The following is a 16,320-nucleotide window of genomic DNA, read 5'->3' on the forward strand; positions in this document are numbered from 1 at the left end:
GTTTTGTTTTGTTATCATCCTGTTTATTATTTGACTTCCTTAGTTCCTAGTGACACTTTCTGTTTTGTTTCTGTTGTCATAATTGCGTATTTTTATCACCTGCCTTCTGTTTTTCTCACGCACCTGCTCGGTGATAATATCCTAATTTCTGACTCTACTTAAGCCTGCCTTTTTCGTTACTCGCTCTCGGATTCTCATTTGCTTCCATGCAACAGGTGACGTCGCTCTTCCAGCATTGTGGTAATTATCTCATGCTAGGGCTTTCTGTTGGTTTTGTTTGTGATGCCTTCTTGCAAGTGTTTTGGTTCTTAGCTCGTGTTTATAGTTAAATAAATCATCATTCTTACCTTCACGCTGTGTCCCACTGAAACTGCCTCCACGAGAGAACATGAACCACACCACGATACCAGGAAAGCGTCACAATTCCAACACAGACCAATTCAGCTCATTCAGGACATTAATGCTTTTAATCATTTTCAAAAAAATCCCGCTTTTCCCCAAAATTACCAAAATTCCAGGAAATTCCAATTGAAATGAATGGGACATTTTTCCCAGTTGCACAATTCCCAAATTTTTAAACCTATTCAAACCATTCCAACATCAACACATCCACCCATTCTGGAAATTCAAACTACCCTTTTTCCAAGTAAAAAAAAAAAATTTCCAGATTTTCCCGAAATTCCCTAATACCATTTACTATTTCAACATTTCTTGCCCTACATAAACAATTCCAACACCAACCAACTCAACTCATTCAGGATATTCTTAATCATTTTCAAAAAAAATCCCGCTTTTCCCCAAAATTCCCAAATCTCCAGGAATTGATTGATTGATTGATACTTTTATAGTAGATTGCACAGTTCAGTACATATTCCGTACAATTGACCACTAAATGGTAACACCCGAATAAGTTTTTCAACTTGTTTAAGTCGGGGTCCACGTTAATCAATTCATGTCAATCAATTCAAGTTCCAATTGAAATGAATGGGACATTTTTCCAAGTTGCAGAATTCCCAATTTTTTAAACCTATTCAAGCCATTCCAACATCAACACATCCCACCATTCTGGAAATTCAAACTACCCTTTTTCCAAGTAAATTTTTTTTCCAGATTTTCCCGAAATTCCCTAATATCATTTACTATTTTCACATTTCTTACCCTACATAAACAATTCCAACACCAACAAATTCAGCTCATTCAGGACATTTATGCCCTTAATCATTTTCCAAAAAATCCCGCTTTTCCCCAAAATTACCAAATTTCCAGGAAAGTCCTATGGAACTGAATGGGACATTTTTCCAAGTTGCACTATTCTCACTTTTTTCAACTTATTTAAACCATTCCAGCCCTGCGATGAGGTGGCGACTTGTCCAGGGTGTACCCTGCCTTCCGCCCGATTGTAGCTGAGATAGGCGCCAGCGCCCCCCGCGACCCCGAAAGGGAATAAGCGGTAGAAAATGGATGGATAAACCATTCCAACAACAACGCTTTCCATCATTCTGGAAATTCAAACTTCCCCTTTTCCAAGTAAAAACAAATTCCAGATTTTCCCGAAATTACCTAATACCATTTACTGCTTTAACATGTCTTTCCCTATTCAAACAATTCCAAAATCCCCGGATATCCCACAATTCCTTTTTTTTTTTTTTTGCATTTTCCCCATTGAAAATGAATTGGCCTTTTTGCAAACTTCCACAATTCCCACATTTTTCAACCTATTCTAACCATTCCACCTTCAACGCATTCCACCATTCTGGAAATTCAAACTTCCCCATTTTCTCGTTAAAAAAATTCCAGATTTTCCCGAAATTCCATAATACCATTTACTATTTCAACATTTCTTACCCTATTTCAACAATTCCAACACCAGCCAGTTTAGCTCATTCAGGATATTTAAAAAAAAATCCCGCTTTTCCCCCAAATTTCCAAATTTCCAGCAAGTTCCCATTGAAATGAATGGCACAGTTTTCCAAGTTGCACAATTCCCACATTTTTCTAGCTATTCAAACCATTCCAACATCATCAACCCATCCCACCATTCTGGAGATTTAAAATACCTATTTTGTAAGTAAAAAAAAAATAATCCAGATTTTGCCAAAATTCCCCAATGCTATTGTTATGATCCGCCGCCCGGATCATACATTATGTGGTTTTTGAGTCCTTTTGTGTATCTTGTTTGTTCTTGGACTCTTTCGATTCTTAGTTGGTCCACTTCCTTGTTTGTTCCGTTACCATGGTTTTGTATTTGTTCCACCTGCTACTTTCGGTTGATGCGCACATGTGTTTTGATTTCTGCCTGTATTTAAGCCTGCCTTCACCCTTTGTTAAAGGGGAACATTATCACCAGACCTATGTAAGCGTCAATATATACCTCTATGGTGCAGGAAAAAGACCATATTTTTTTAACCGATTTCCGAACTCTAAATGGGTGAATTTTGGCGAATTAAACGCCTTTCAATTTTTTGCTCTCGGAGCGATGACGTCAGAACATGACGTCACCTAGGTAGTCAACGCCATTTTCTCCACCACATTACACGCAGCAAGTCAAATCAACTCTGTTATTTTCCGTTTTTCGTCTGTTTTCCGGTACCTTGGAGACATCATGCCTCGTCGGTGTGTTGTCGGAGGGTGTAACAACACGATCAGGGACGGATTCAAGTTGATTTACGTAGAATGTGCATCGATTAGCACGGCATGCTAATCGATGCTAACATGCTATTTAGGCTAGTTGTATGTACATATTGCAGCATTATGACTCATTTGTAGCTATATTTCCTTCCAGCCTTTCTCTCCACCCACATTTAATGCCAAACAAACACTTACCAATCGACAGATTTAAGTTGCTCCAGTGTCAAGAGATGCGAAAGTCCCTCATTTGGTTTTTACCGGCGATGCTACGACAGACATTGCACAGAGATGGCAAGAATGTCTGGATATCCTGCGACACTCAAAGCAGATGAATTTCCAACGATAAAGTCAACAAAATCACAAAGGTGAGTTTTGTTGATGTTGTTGACTTATGTGCTAATCAGACATATTTGGTCGCGGCATGACTGCCAGCTAATCAATGCTAACATGCTATTTAGGCTAGCTGTATGTACATTTGAAACTATATTTACATCCAGCGTTTCCTTCCACCCACATTTAATGCCAAACAAACACTTACCAATCGACGGATTTAAGTTGCTCCAGTGTCAATGCGAAAGTCCTGATTGTTTGGTCCGCACATTTTACCGTCGATGCTAAGGCAGACATGCATGGCCGAATAACATCAATAGCTTCAGTTTCTTTTTCAATTTCGTTTTCTGCCTCCATACTCCAACCATCCGTTTCAATACATGCGTAATCTGTTGAGTCGCTTAAGCCGCTGAAATCCGAGTCTGAATCCGAGCTAATGTCGCTGTATCTTGCTGTGCTATCCACCATCTGTTTGTATTGGCATCGCTATGTGATGTCATAGGAAAATGGACAGTGGCTTCGCAAATAGCGAAAATCAAGCACTTTAAAGCTTTTTTTAGGGATATTCCGGGACGGGTACAATTTTGAAAACAACTTTGAAAAATAAAATAATCCACTGGGAATAGATTTTTATTGATTTTAACCCTTCTGAAATTGTGATAATGTTCCCCTTTAAGCCAGGATCCTTTGTTTGCCGTAAGCAACGTTCACGAGGTAACCGTCTATGTCTTGTTCCGTGCTAAGTTCTCTGGACTCTCTGCTAGTTAGCTTTAGCTTCCCGTGCTTTCGGCACGCGCTTTTCTTTTGTTCATTTCGTCTGTTTTGTGCCAAGTGTTATTTGTTATTAAATCATCTTACCTTCACGTTGTTGTCCGGAGTGTCCATGTTAGCACTGAAAGAACGATCCCGCAGTAAAATGCGACCCCATCGCGACAACTATTTACGATTTCAAAATGTCTTGCCCTATTTCAACAATTCCAACACCAACCAATTCAACTCATTCAGGACATTCATGCTCCTATCAATAAAAAAAAAATAAAAAATCCCGCTTTTCCCCCAAATTCCCAAATTTCCAGGAAGTTCCTATTGAAATGAATGGCACATTTTTTCAAGTTGCACAATTCCAAAATTTTTCAAGCTATTCATACCATTCCAACTTCAACACATTCCACTCATCCAACTAAGACTTTCCCAAGTTCCAAACCAAATTCCGGTTTTCCTGGAAATTCAAACTCTTTAACAATCGACCCTTCGAATGCAAAACTCCGACACTCCATCCATCCATCCATCCATCCATTTTCTACCGCTTATTCCCTTTTGGGGTCGCGGGGGGCGCTGGCGCCTATCTCAGCTACAATCATTGTTATTTATTACTTCGGTACTCTTGTCTTGTTTTTTATATTGTACAGTAGAGATGCGTGGATAGGCAATTATATCATCTGCTACCGCATCACCAAAGTCGTCATCCACCCGCCGTCCACCCGAACCAACATTTTATCAGAACCGCAACCGCCCGCCACCCGTCCGCTGAAATACATCAGAGGTCGACCACCTTTACCACTCACAGAGTTATTTAAATCCGTTTCACAGAGTAATGAAGACGATGGGAGCTGTTAAAAGTTCTCGCGAATATCCAATGGTGTTCATCCTGATGACAAGAATAAGGGAGTGCTGTGAAAACATTGCCTTTGACACTTTCAACAACATGTACAAACCGATTGTTAGTCCGGCAACATGTTGTGTGCAGCTTCCTTAATCACACGTACAAGATTGAAAGGCATACTGGGTGATACAGAGTACACTGATGGTTGTGATATAAACTACTTTAACACTTACTAATATGCGACATGCTGTGAAGCCACACCAAACAAGATTGACAAACACATTGAGGAGAACATCCTCCCAGTAACACAACATAAATATAAATGTAAATGGGTTGTACTTGTATAGCGCTTTTCTACCTTCAAGGTATATATACACATATATATATATACATATATATATATATATATATATATGTATGTCTTTGGGTACGACCGATGTGTAAACAACAAACAATGTCCTCCACAGAGCACTACGGGACGGATCGCTACAGGTGGGAAACGAGGCCGCTGTGACGGGATCATCGCCTCTCGCCGCCACGCAGCTGGACACTGATGGAGCTTTGTGGTTAGGTGAGTACACACGCTCACATATATATATATATAAATATATATATATATATAAATATATATATATATATATTTATATATATATATCTGTATATATATATGTGTATATATATATATATATACACATATATATATATACATACATGTATACATATATATAAATATATATATATATTTGTATTTATATACTTATATATATATTTGTATATATATGTGTATATACATTTATATGTATGTATACATATAAATAAATAAATAAATGTTGAATGGGTTGTACTTGTAGAGTGCTTTTCTACCTTCAAGGTACTCAAAGCGCTTTGACACTACTTCCACATTTACCCATTCACACACACATTCACACATTCACACACTGATGGAGGGAGCTGCCATGCAAGGCGCTAACCAGCACTCATCAGGAGCAAGGGTGAAGTGTCTTGCTCAAGGACACAACGGACGTGACGAGGTTGGTACTAGGTGGGGATTGAACCAGGGACCCTCGGGTTGCGCACGGCCACTCTACCACTGCGCCACACCGTCCCTAACATAAACGCAACACAACGAATACCCAGAATCCTTTGTATCCGTGACACATCCTGAATATATTTTCCACCCCCGCGCCCCCAACTCCGCCCACCTTACCGACGGAAGGGGGGGGGGGGGGGGGGGGTGCTGCTAGCGGGGTGTATAAAATAGTCAGGAAGTTTCATGGATACAAAGGATTCTGGGTATTTGTTGTGTTGCGTTTATGTTGTGTTACTGGGAGGATGTTCTCCCGAAATGTGTTTGTCAATCTTGTTTGGTGTGGTTTCACAGCGTGGCTCATATTACTAAGAGTGTTAAAATTGTTTATATCACAACCATTAGTGTACTCTGTGCCACCCAGTATGCCTTGGAGTCGTGTGCGTGTTGCTGCGGAAGCCACACACAACGTGATGCTGGACTGACAAGCAGATCGTAAATGTTGTAGAAGGCAACAAAGCCAATGGCTTCATAGCACGCCCTAAAACTTATTAACTGGGTGACTGCCGGCAGTCATTCTAGAGAATGTTAGCGTCTCCTATTGTCTTCTTCGCTTTGTGACACGGGTCTTAAATGGTTCTTTGAATGGTAAAGGATACAGATCCCAGAACCATGTATATCAAATATTTCCGGATGGTTCAACCGCCACCCGCCCGAACCTAATTAAAATCTATTTTTTCGTCATGTCACGCGCCTGACCCGAAGTTTCTCCATGGACCCTGCGGATGAGACCGCAAACCGCGCATCTGTATTGTACAGTATTTTGTATTTCTATAGTGTTTTGTATATTGTACAGGATAGCTTATATTTTTGTTGGATAGCAGTCTGTTTATTTCAATTTTTAGTTTTTTTCCTTTATTACTGTGGAGAGACGGAGCCGACGAGCCGACAGCAGGATAGGACATACAGCGGTCCTACCAAAGGTGGCGGCCTGGAGGCGGAGCATGCAGCGGAGCGGAGAGGCGGGGTGCACTTGGAGCGACGCTGCTGCAATCCGAGTCAGGTGCGTAAACGACACACCTGCTCTCAATCCCTGTATCTTCTGATGCGGTTTAAAGGGGGAGAAGGAGGAGCAATCGAGGCAGAAGTAGGAGAAGAAACCACAGACGGCGAAGAGAGAGACCAGGAGAGAGATGAGCCCCCGCAGAACACGCAGCCACCGGCCACCGTTAGCGCGCCGAGACGAGCAGGAAGAGAGGTCGCGCTAGAAATTGGCGCGACCGATTGTGGAAATAATAAACAAGAGTCAAACCTGCTACCATGCGTCATGTATCGATGGTCCATGCTACCCACATGACGACGGCTGGAGACCTTTCACAATTACTTCATGTTATTTATTTTACCCCATATTTGTTCCCACTACCGCACCTTCACTTGGAATCTTTAATCTCTTTATATGCAAATATAATAACAATAAAGTCCATTCTATTCCATTCAAATCATTCCAACTATTCATACATTCATACTACATGCTGTCAGCATTTCACTATCGGAGCATTCACTCACTCATCTAGTTCTTAATAAACTGAACAAACAAGACAGAACGAGCAGAATCAACTCTGGAAAAGTTTTTATTTTCCTTTCGGCCTCATGCCAGTCCATGTTGTGAAGATAGACAAGAGCCGAAAACAATAATGTTTGACATTTTATTGGCGGGAAGGAAGAGAGGAACATGGAGTTAGTCAAGTTCAGGTCATGCCTGGGAACATTTGGCAGGTTTGTGGCGCTTCAGTAGTCAACATAAATAAGGAACACACCCTTGTCCTGATTGAACATTATTCGGACTTATTATGCATGGCGGCTTCTTAAGGCAAATTCTTTCCTGTTGGCCGGCACGTGCAGAGGAAAAAAAGACTTTTGTGATTATTATGAGGATTAATATGATGAGTGTGTGCTAGAACAGACCAGTGTATATTCGTTTCAAACAACATCAACCTCCACACATGACACCGACATTCACAATGTACAAAAAAACAACAAGGTGATAACATATCAATAGAATATATTGCCAAAGATTTCATATCAAAAAAGTCATCAATCACAGCTTATTATTATTATTATTATTATTATTATTTATATCAGCAACTGCATGGCCGAATGCTTCCAGAGACATGCGCTACTTATTTACTATCTTTTGTTAGTATTTTCTTCTTGTTATGGCTTGCAAAAAGGCTCACAGTCTCTTTCAGCAGCCAGGAATGTGGAATATAGATTTATGCATATTTCCAGAGGGAGAAAACAACTGCAAATTGGGCATTTTTTTTTTGTGTGTGTTTCTTCACATTGATGAGTCGCTGTTGCCGGGCAGGAACGAGTCATTCTCTCCTTTTGCGAGGGCGCCTGACTGTTTTACACCCACAAGAAAAATAATCATAATAAAGTCACTAACTGGAAATAAAATCAGACAAAAACATTTTTTTTGAAGGGTGTCGCATGATTAAAAGAAAATTAATGCAGAATCGCATGCATTATTATTATTATTATTATTATTATTATTATTTTTATTATTTGTAGTCATCATGAGTTCTGTACAGGTGTCATTTATAAACTTTTTAATGATTTAAAATATTTGATTAATGTTTAGGATTCATGTCAGGGAGGAAAATATGAAACAATAATAATAATAATAATAATAAATTGACTAACTGGAAATAAAATCAGACAAAAACATGTTTTTTGAAGGGTTTTGCATGTTTTTAAAATAAAATAAAAAAGCCGGATCGCATGCATTATTATTATAATCTTTATTATTAGTGGTCATTTATACATTTTATTTATTCAATTCATTCATTAAAGTGACTAACGGGAAAATAAAATCAGACAAAAACATGATTTTTGAAGGGTTTTGCATGGTTTTAAAATACAAATAAAAAAAGCAGAATTACGTCATTATTATTAAATCATTTTTATTATTAGTGGTCATTTATAAACTTTATAATTATTTAAAATATTTTCTTAATGTTTTGGATTTGTGTCAGAGAGGGAAATGCAGAACAATAAAAAAAATAATAATAATTATAATAGTAATAAAGTGACTAACTGGAAATAAAATCATAAAAAAACATGTTTTTTGTAGGGTTTTGCATGGTTTTAAAATACAAATAAAAAGCAGAATTGCATCATTATTATTATTTTTATTATTAGTGGTCATTTATAAACTTTACAAGTATTTAAAATATGTTATTAATGTTTTGGATTCAGGTCAGAGAGGGAAATACAGAACAATAATAATAATAATAATAATAATAACGATAATAATAAAGTGACAAACTGGAAAAAAAATCTGACAAAAACATGTTTTTTGAAGGGTTTTGCGTGGTTTTAAAATACATTTGAAAAAAAGCAGAATTGCATCATTATTATTAAATATTTTTTTATTATTAGTGGTCATTTAAAAACTTTATAATTATTTAAAATATTTTCTTAATGTTTTGGATTCGTGTCGGAGAGGGAAATGCAGAACAATAATAATAAAAATAAAAGTAATAATAATAATAAAGTGACTAATTGGAAATTAAATCAGACAAAAACATGTTTTTTTGTAGGGTTTCGCGTGGTTTTAAAATAAAGTAAAAAAAAAAAGCAGAATTGCATGCATTATTATTATTTTTATTATTAGTGGTCATTTATAAACTTTATAATTATTTAAACTATTCGATGACTGTTTAGGATTCATGTCAGAGAGGAAAATACAGCTTTAAAATATTTTTTACATATTTTTTCTGGCTCTATGAGATGAAAAGTTATTATTACTTTAAATGTTATTTTCACGTGAGCGAATGGTGGAATGTAGCGTTTTATTTTGAAAATAAATGCTGTGTTGCCCTTATTATTGGATGTTTGAAAAATGATATGGCACTGTGATTGAAGTAATAATAAAGAAATAAATTCAAGCCGTTATTTTGGGATTGAAAAAGAACAAAAGGATGTGAACGTGTGAACGGAGCTCCGGATCAGAAGAAAAAGAAACATATAAAAAGCCATGAAAAGTATACAAAAATAGAAAATAATTACAGCAGGTGCTATGGAGGGCGTGAAGAAAGGTTTTCCTGTATGTATTCCTTATTTGTAATCCTCATTTGGCAGCGGGACATTGCAATATTTGGGGGCTGTTCAGGGCGTCCTCCACCAGGTGGAGCTCCACGCCGTCCACCACCACGTCCTTGATGCAGCCCACCAGGCCCGTGCTGTAAGCCTTGGGCAGCCGGCGAGCTGCCGCCGTTTCCTCCAGGCCGCCTGCAAGTCAGTCACATGGTTTCAATCAGAAGACGTCCGGAGTAAGAACTGGACAGACCAAAGTACAAGTCCGGCAAAGGAGAACTTTACGTGAGAAGCTCCTACTTTTTAGCCAGAAGCCTGAAGAAGATGTTCCTCAACATGACTGTGACCCAAAACTTATTAGCTCAGCCTGGTTAGTTCATCCCGATCACGACCGTTGTGCCCTTGGGCAAGGCAGGACATGACCTCGCATTTGTGACAAAACGTATTGGAACATGATCCATCCATCCATCCATTTTCTACCGCTTATTCCCTTTCGGGGTCGCGGGGGGCGCTGGCGCCTATCTCAGCTACAATCGGGCGGAAGGCAGGGTACACCCTGGACAAGTCTTTTAAGAAAAACAAAACATGGCGAGAGTGCAGACTTTTGAGTTGCCAAGCGACAGCCTCAAAGTGTGGACGGTTTCCCCTCGTTAAAAAATACAACACATCTCGCAAGATATTTTTTCAAAATCCACGACGGGAGCTGCGACGTTTGAGTTGCTGAGTGATGGCCTCAAAGTGCAGTGTGTTTGCAGTCAGAAAATATATATATTTTTTAGAACATGTTCTTTAAAAAAAAATTATGGTAGGAGCTGGTACTTTTGAGTTGCGGAACGACAGCCTCAAAGTGTAGAATGTTTGCCCTCATTAGAAAATACAAAAGATATTGGAAGTTGTTTAAAAAAAAAAAAAATCGATGGCAGGAGCACGTACTTTTGAGTTGACAGGCGACAGACTCAAAAGTGAGTCTTTGTGAGGATTTGGAGAGGATCTGCACTTGGGACAAAATTTCAAAATAATTTGGGGGGAGAATATTATTTAAAAAAATCTATAGTAGGAAAGACAAACCTTTAAATTGGTGAGGGACAGCCTCGAAGTGTTGAGGATATAGAGAGTGTCTGCACTTGTGACAAAATGAAAGATCTTGGAGGATATTTAAATGTATATATATATATATATATATATATATATATATATATATATATATATATATATATATGTATTGTGAGAGCTGAACCCTTTGAATTGCCGAGCAAAAGCCTCAAAGTGTTGAGTGTTTGCCCGTGTTAGAACATACAAAATATTTTGAAAGTTGCTCTTTAAAAAAAAAATCAATGGCAGGAACAGGTACTCAAGAGTTGCCAAGTGACAGACTTAAAATGTTGATGATCTGGAGAGCATCTACACTTGGGCCAAAAATGTTTTAAAATTGGGGGTAGATTATTCTTTTAAAAACTCTACGGTAGGAAAGAAAAACTTTTAAATTCGTGAGGGACAGCCTCAAAGTGTTGAGGAAATAGAGAATGTCTGCACTTGTGACGGAATGAAAGATGGTGGAGAATATTGAAATGTAAATCTATATTTGTATTGTGGGAGCTGAACCCTTTGAGTTGCCAGGTAATAGCCTCTAATTGTTGAGTGTTTGCTCTCATCAAAAACTACAAAACATCTCGCAAGATATATTTTCAAAATCTACGGCGGGAGCTGCGATGTTGAGTTGGTGGGTGACAGCCTCAAAGTGTAGTGTGTTTGCGGTCAGAAAATTCAAAATATTTTACAACATGTTCTTTAAAAAAATCTATGGTAGGAGCTGGTACTTTTTATTTGCCGACCGACAGCCTCAAAGTGTAGAGTGTTTGCCCTCATTAAAAAATACAAAAGATATTGGAAGTTGTTTAAAAAAATAAAATAAATCGATGGCAGGAGCAGGTACTTTTGAGTTGCCAGGCGACAGACTCAAAATTGAGTCTTTGTGAGGATTTGGAGAGCATCTGCATTCAGGACCAATTTTATTTTTATTTTGGGGGGGGAGAATATTCTTTAAAAATATCAACGGTGGGAAAGACAAACCTGTAAATTGGCGAGGGACAGCCTCAAAGTGTAGAATGTTTGTCCTCGTTAAAAATACAAAACATCTTGCAAGATATTCTTTCAAAATCCACGGCAGGAGCTGCAATGTTTGAGTTGCTGAGTGACAGCCTCAAAGTGTACAGTGTTTGCGGTCAGAAAATACTAAATATTTCAGAACATGTTCTTTTAAAAAGAAAATTATGGTAGGAGCTGGTACTTTTGAGTTGCCGAGTTACAGACTCAAAGTGTTCGGGATCTGGAGAGCATCTGCACTTGGGACAACATTTTAAAAAAATGGGGGAGATTATTCTTTAAAAAAAATCTATGGTTGGAAAGACAAACCTTTTAATTGGCGACGGACAGCCTCAAAGTGTTGAGGATATAAAGAGTGTCTGCACTTGTGACAAAATTAAAGACCTTGGAGAATATTGAAATGTACGTGGGAGCCGAACCCTCAGAATTGCCAAGCAATCGCCTCAAAGTGTTGAGTGTTTGCCCTCGTTAGAAGATACAAAAAATCTTGAAAGATGTTCTTTCAAAATCCCCGGAAAGGGCTTGTACTTTTGAGTTGCTAAGCCACAGCCTCAACGTGTAGAGTGTTTGCGGTCAGAAAATACAAAAGGTTTGGAAACATGATCTTTAAAATAAAATAAAAAAATCAATGGCAGGAACTGGTGCTTTGAGTTGCCAAGCGACCGCCTCAAAGTTTTGAGGATTTAAAGAGTATCTGCATTTGTGAAGAAATAGAAAAGCTCCTGGAGAATATTTAAAACGCGTATGGTGGGATTCAAACTCTTTGAATTGCAGAGCGATAGCCTGAAAGTGTTTGCAGTCGTTGGAAAATACAAAAGATCTTGGAAGGTGTTTTTTTAAAAAAAAATCGATTTTCAGGAGCAGGTACTTTAGAGTATATATATATATGTATATATGTATATATATATATATATATATACATATATATATATATATATATATATATATATATATATATATATATATATATGTATGTATGTATATATATATATATATATATATATATATATATATATATAATATATATATATATATATATATATATATATGTGAGCGTGTGTACTCACCTAACCACAAAGCTCCATCAGTGTCCAGCTGCGTGGCGGCGAGAGGCGATGATCCCGTCACAGCGGCCTCGTTTCCCACCTGTAGCGATCCGTCCCGTAGTGCTCTGTGGAGGACATTGTTTTGTTGTTTACACATCGGTCGTACCCAAAGACACCCACAACACCCGGGGACTCATGTATTAAGAGTTGCCTGGGCTTCCCTCTAAAAATCGACCTAGGTTCAAATCCCAAAAAGCTGATTGGCACCTGGCCACACCTGACGTCAATCAGCCTGCTCCTATTTGTACCTGCTTTGTCTTCCAGTCAGTGCTGGACTATTGTATTGTCTTGTCGATGTCGCTCTTGTCGTTCCTGTCGTGCCGTGGCGTGTCTTGTATTTGGAGCGTAGTGGTAAGCTATATCCGTTAGATGTTTGTAGCTTACTGTTCTTTGTTCCCTGTTTCCAGTTTGTTTTGTACTACACGTTACGACTTCTGTTTTCCTGCTCGCTATCTGCTAGCTTCCACGCTAGACCCTTTTTGTTTTTTGCTAGCTTCCATGTTAAGGTACTTTGTTATTTCTCTAGCTCCCATGCTAGCTCCCTTAGTTTGTTATCCGCCCACGTGCGCACTTTTTGTTTTTACCCTTTGTTTGTTTTAATTCTAGTATTTTATATTAAAACCATGTTTTTGTGTTCAATGCCTGAATCCGTCTCTTGGCGTTCACCACAAACAAACTCTTACAGTAAGAAAGACGATTTTGTTTGACCACTTGGTTAGAACATTTCCAATACAAAATGGATCTAGTCTCAGAGGCAACCAGTGAGGTGCTATATTCTTAAACTACATCAACACTTTAAAAAAATGATTCATGAAAAGTCAATTTCAAATGTTGCCATCTATTGCTTCTTAAATTGGGATCGATGCACTTCATGGAATCTTCTAGGCTAAAGTGCTGAGTCTGAAAGTGAGACTGAAGATGGCGTCACCTGCTGGCTTTGATGCGCGTCCAGCGGTTGTTGTCCACGCGCAGCGAGGAGCGCAGCACCACCGGCTTGGAGCCCAGGTCGTAGGTCATCTGCACGCGGCCGTCCACGATGGCCAGCGCCAGGTAGTCGGAGCGCTCCACCGCCTTGCCGCTCCACAGCAGCAGGCCGTGTGTCGCCTCCGTGCGCACGCTCAGCTCAAACTTGTTCACCAGCAGAGCTTTCTCACTGCGGGTAGAAGAAACAGAGCTGTAACTACACCAATACATGAATTAACTACGCTAACACATGGATTAATTACACTAATACATGTATTAACTACACTAATACATGGATTAACTACACTAATACATGTAATAATTACAGTAATACATGGCTTAACTACACTAATACATGGAATAACTAAACTAATACATGTATTAACTACACTAATACAAGGATTAACTACACTAAAACACTTATTAACTACAGTAATACATGTCCGAGTTTTTACTTCCGTGCCCGTTGAAGCCGCACTTCGCTTGGCCTGTCCGTACCTGTCCCCTGCCTCCGAAGTCCTATGAGCCCAAAGAACCCCCTAGAACTCTTTCTTTAGCTTGACGGCATCCCTCACCGTTTGTGTCCACCAGCGGGTTCTAGGATTACCGCCACGACAGGCACCAACTACCTTGCGACCACAGCTCCAATCAGCCGCTTCGACAATAGAGGTGCGGGACATGGTCCACTCGGACTCAAAGTCCAGCACCTCCCTCTAACAATGTTCAAAGTTATTTTGGAGGTGGGAATTTGAAACCCTCTCTGACAGGAGACTGCTAGACGTTCCCAGCAGACCCTCACAATGCGTTTGGGACTGCCAGGTTTGTCCGGCATCCTCCCCAACCATTGCAGCCAACCCATCACCAGGTGGAGATTGGTACAATGCTGCGCCCGTCTCTTCACCCGAGTGTCCAAAACATGAGGTCGCAAATCAGATGACACAACTACAAAGTCGATCATGGAACTGCGTCCTAGGGTGTCCTGGTGCCAAGTGCACATATGGACACCCTTATGTTTGAACATGGTGTTTGTTATAGACAATCTGTGACGAGCACAAAAGTCCAATAAGAAAACATCTTTCGGGTTCAGATCCGGGCGGCCATCCCTCCCAATCACGTCTCTCCATGTTTCACTGTCGTTGCCAACATGAGCGTTGAAGTCCCCCGGTAGAACAAGGGAATCACCCGGGGGAGCATTTTCAAGTATCCCTCGAGTGTATCCAAAAAGGGTGGGTAATCTGAACTGCTGTTTGGTGCGTAACCACAAACAACAGTCAGGACCTGTCCCCCCACCCGAAGGCGGAGGGAAGCTACCCTCTCTTCCACTGGGTTGAACTCCAATGTGCAGGCTTTGAGCCGGGGGGAAACAACAATTGCCACCCCGGCCCATCGCCTCTCACTGTGTGCAATGCCAGTGTGGAAGAGAGTCCACCCCCTCTCGAAAGAACTGGTTCCAGAGCCCTTCCTGTACGTCAAAGTGAATCCGACTATATCCAGCCGGAACTTCTCCACCTCGCGCACTAGGTCAGGCTCCTTCCCTCCCAGCGAGGTGACGTTCCACGTCCCAAGAGCTAGCTTTTGTAGCCAAGGATCGGACCACCAAGTGCCCTGCCTTTGGCTTCCGCCCAGCTCACTCTATGGTCCCTCTCGTGAGTGGTGAGCACATTGGAGAGGGGACCCACGTTGCCTCTTCGGGCTGTGCCTGGATGGGTCTCATGGGGACAGGCCTGGCCACAAGGCGCTCACCATCGTGCCCCACCTCTGGGTAAACCACTCTGGCGGCTCTTCAACCTCAGCCTGCAGCTGGGGAGAGTGCCCACCCACTGGAAGACGTTGTGCATCATTCCAGTTCCAAAAATAACTGCCCTAGAGAGCTGAACGACTACAGACCAGTGGCGCTCACTTCTCATATAATGAAGACAATGGAGCGGCTCTTCCTCAGCCTCCTCAGACCACAGGTGCAACATGCCCAGGACAACCTACAGTTTGCGTACCATGCAGGCGTTGGTGTAGAGGAGGCTATCCTTTACCTGCTGCACCGAGCCCACTCACACCTGGATAAGGGAAATGGCACAGGGAGGATCCTGTTCCTGGACTTCTCGAGTGCCTTTAATACTATCCAGCCCCACCTTCTCCAAGACAAGCTGAACAGAATGCGAGTGGACCCCTGCCTGGTTGCCTGGATTTCAAACTACCTCACCGATAGGCCACAGTACGTCAGACTGAAGAACAACACGTCTGACACTGGGATCAGCAGCACCGGTGCACCTCTTCTCTTCACCCTGTACACTGTTGACTTCTGCTATAACTCAGCTGTGTCACATTCAGAAGTACGCGAATGACACAGCCATCGTCGGGTGCATCGGGGACGGCAGAGAGGAGGAGATTCCGACCTGGTGAGGGACTTTGCTGTCTTGTGCCACAGGAACCTCTTGCAGCTCAATCCGTCAAAGACCAAGGAG

The 16,320-nt window shown here is 40.5% G+C and overlaps 1 protein-coding gene across 4 annotated transcripts in view; it reads right to left on the reverse strand.

Annotated features, from left to right (window-relative positions):
• Nucleotides 1-7,201: 7,201 nt before the first annotated feature.
• Nucleotides 7,202-16,320, reverse strand: part of agrn (agrin) — a 506,995-nt gene continuing 497,876 nt past the window's right edge. For all 4 annotated transcript variants that reach the window (XM_061889588.1, XM_061889590.1, XM_061889587.1 and 1 more), the window contains 3 exons: nt 13,827-14,051; nt 12,860-12,963; nt 7,202-9,884 (listed from right to left, as the gene is read on the reverse strand). In XM_061889588.1, the coding sequence (XP_061745572.1) occupies nt 9,724-9,884; nt 12,860-12,963; nt 13,827-14,051 (490 nt within the window). In that variant the 3' untranslated portion in view covers nt 7,202-9,723. The remainder of the gene's footprint in view (nt 9,885-12,859; nt 12,964-13,826; nt 14,052-16,320) is intronic.

Source organism: Nerophis ophidion, linkage group LG27 (assembly GCF_033978795.1).
Source record: "Nerophis ophidion isolate RoL-2023_Sa linkage group LG27, RoL_Noph_v1.0, whole genome shotgun sequence".
In the NCBI taxonomy this organism is placed as follows: Eukaryota; Metazoa; Chordata; class Actinopteri; order Syngnathiformes; family Syngnathidae; genus Nerophis; species Nerophis ophidion.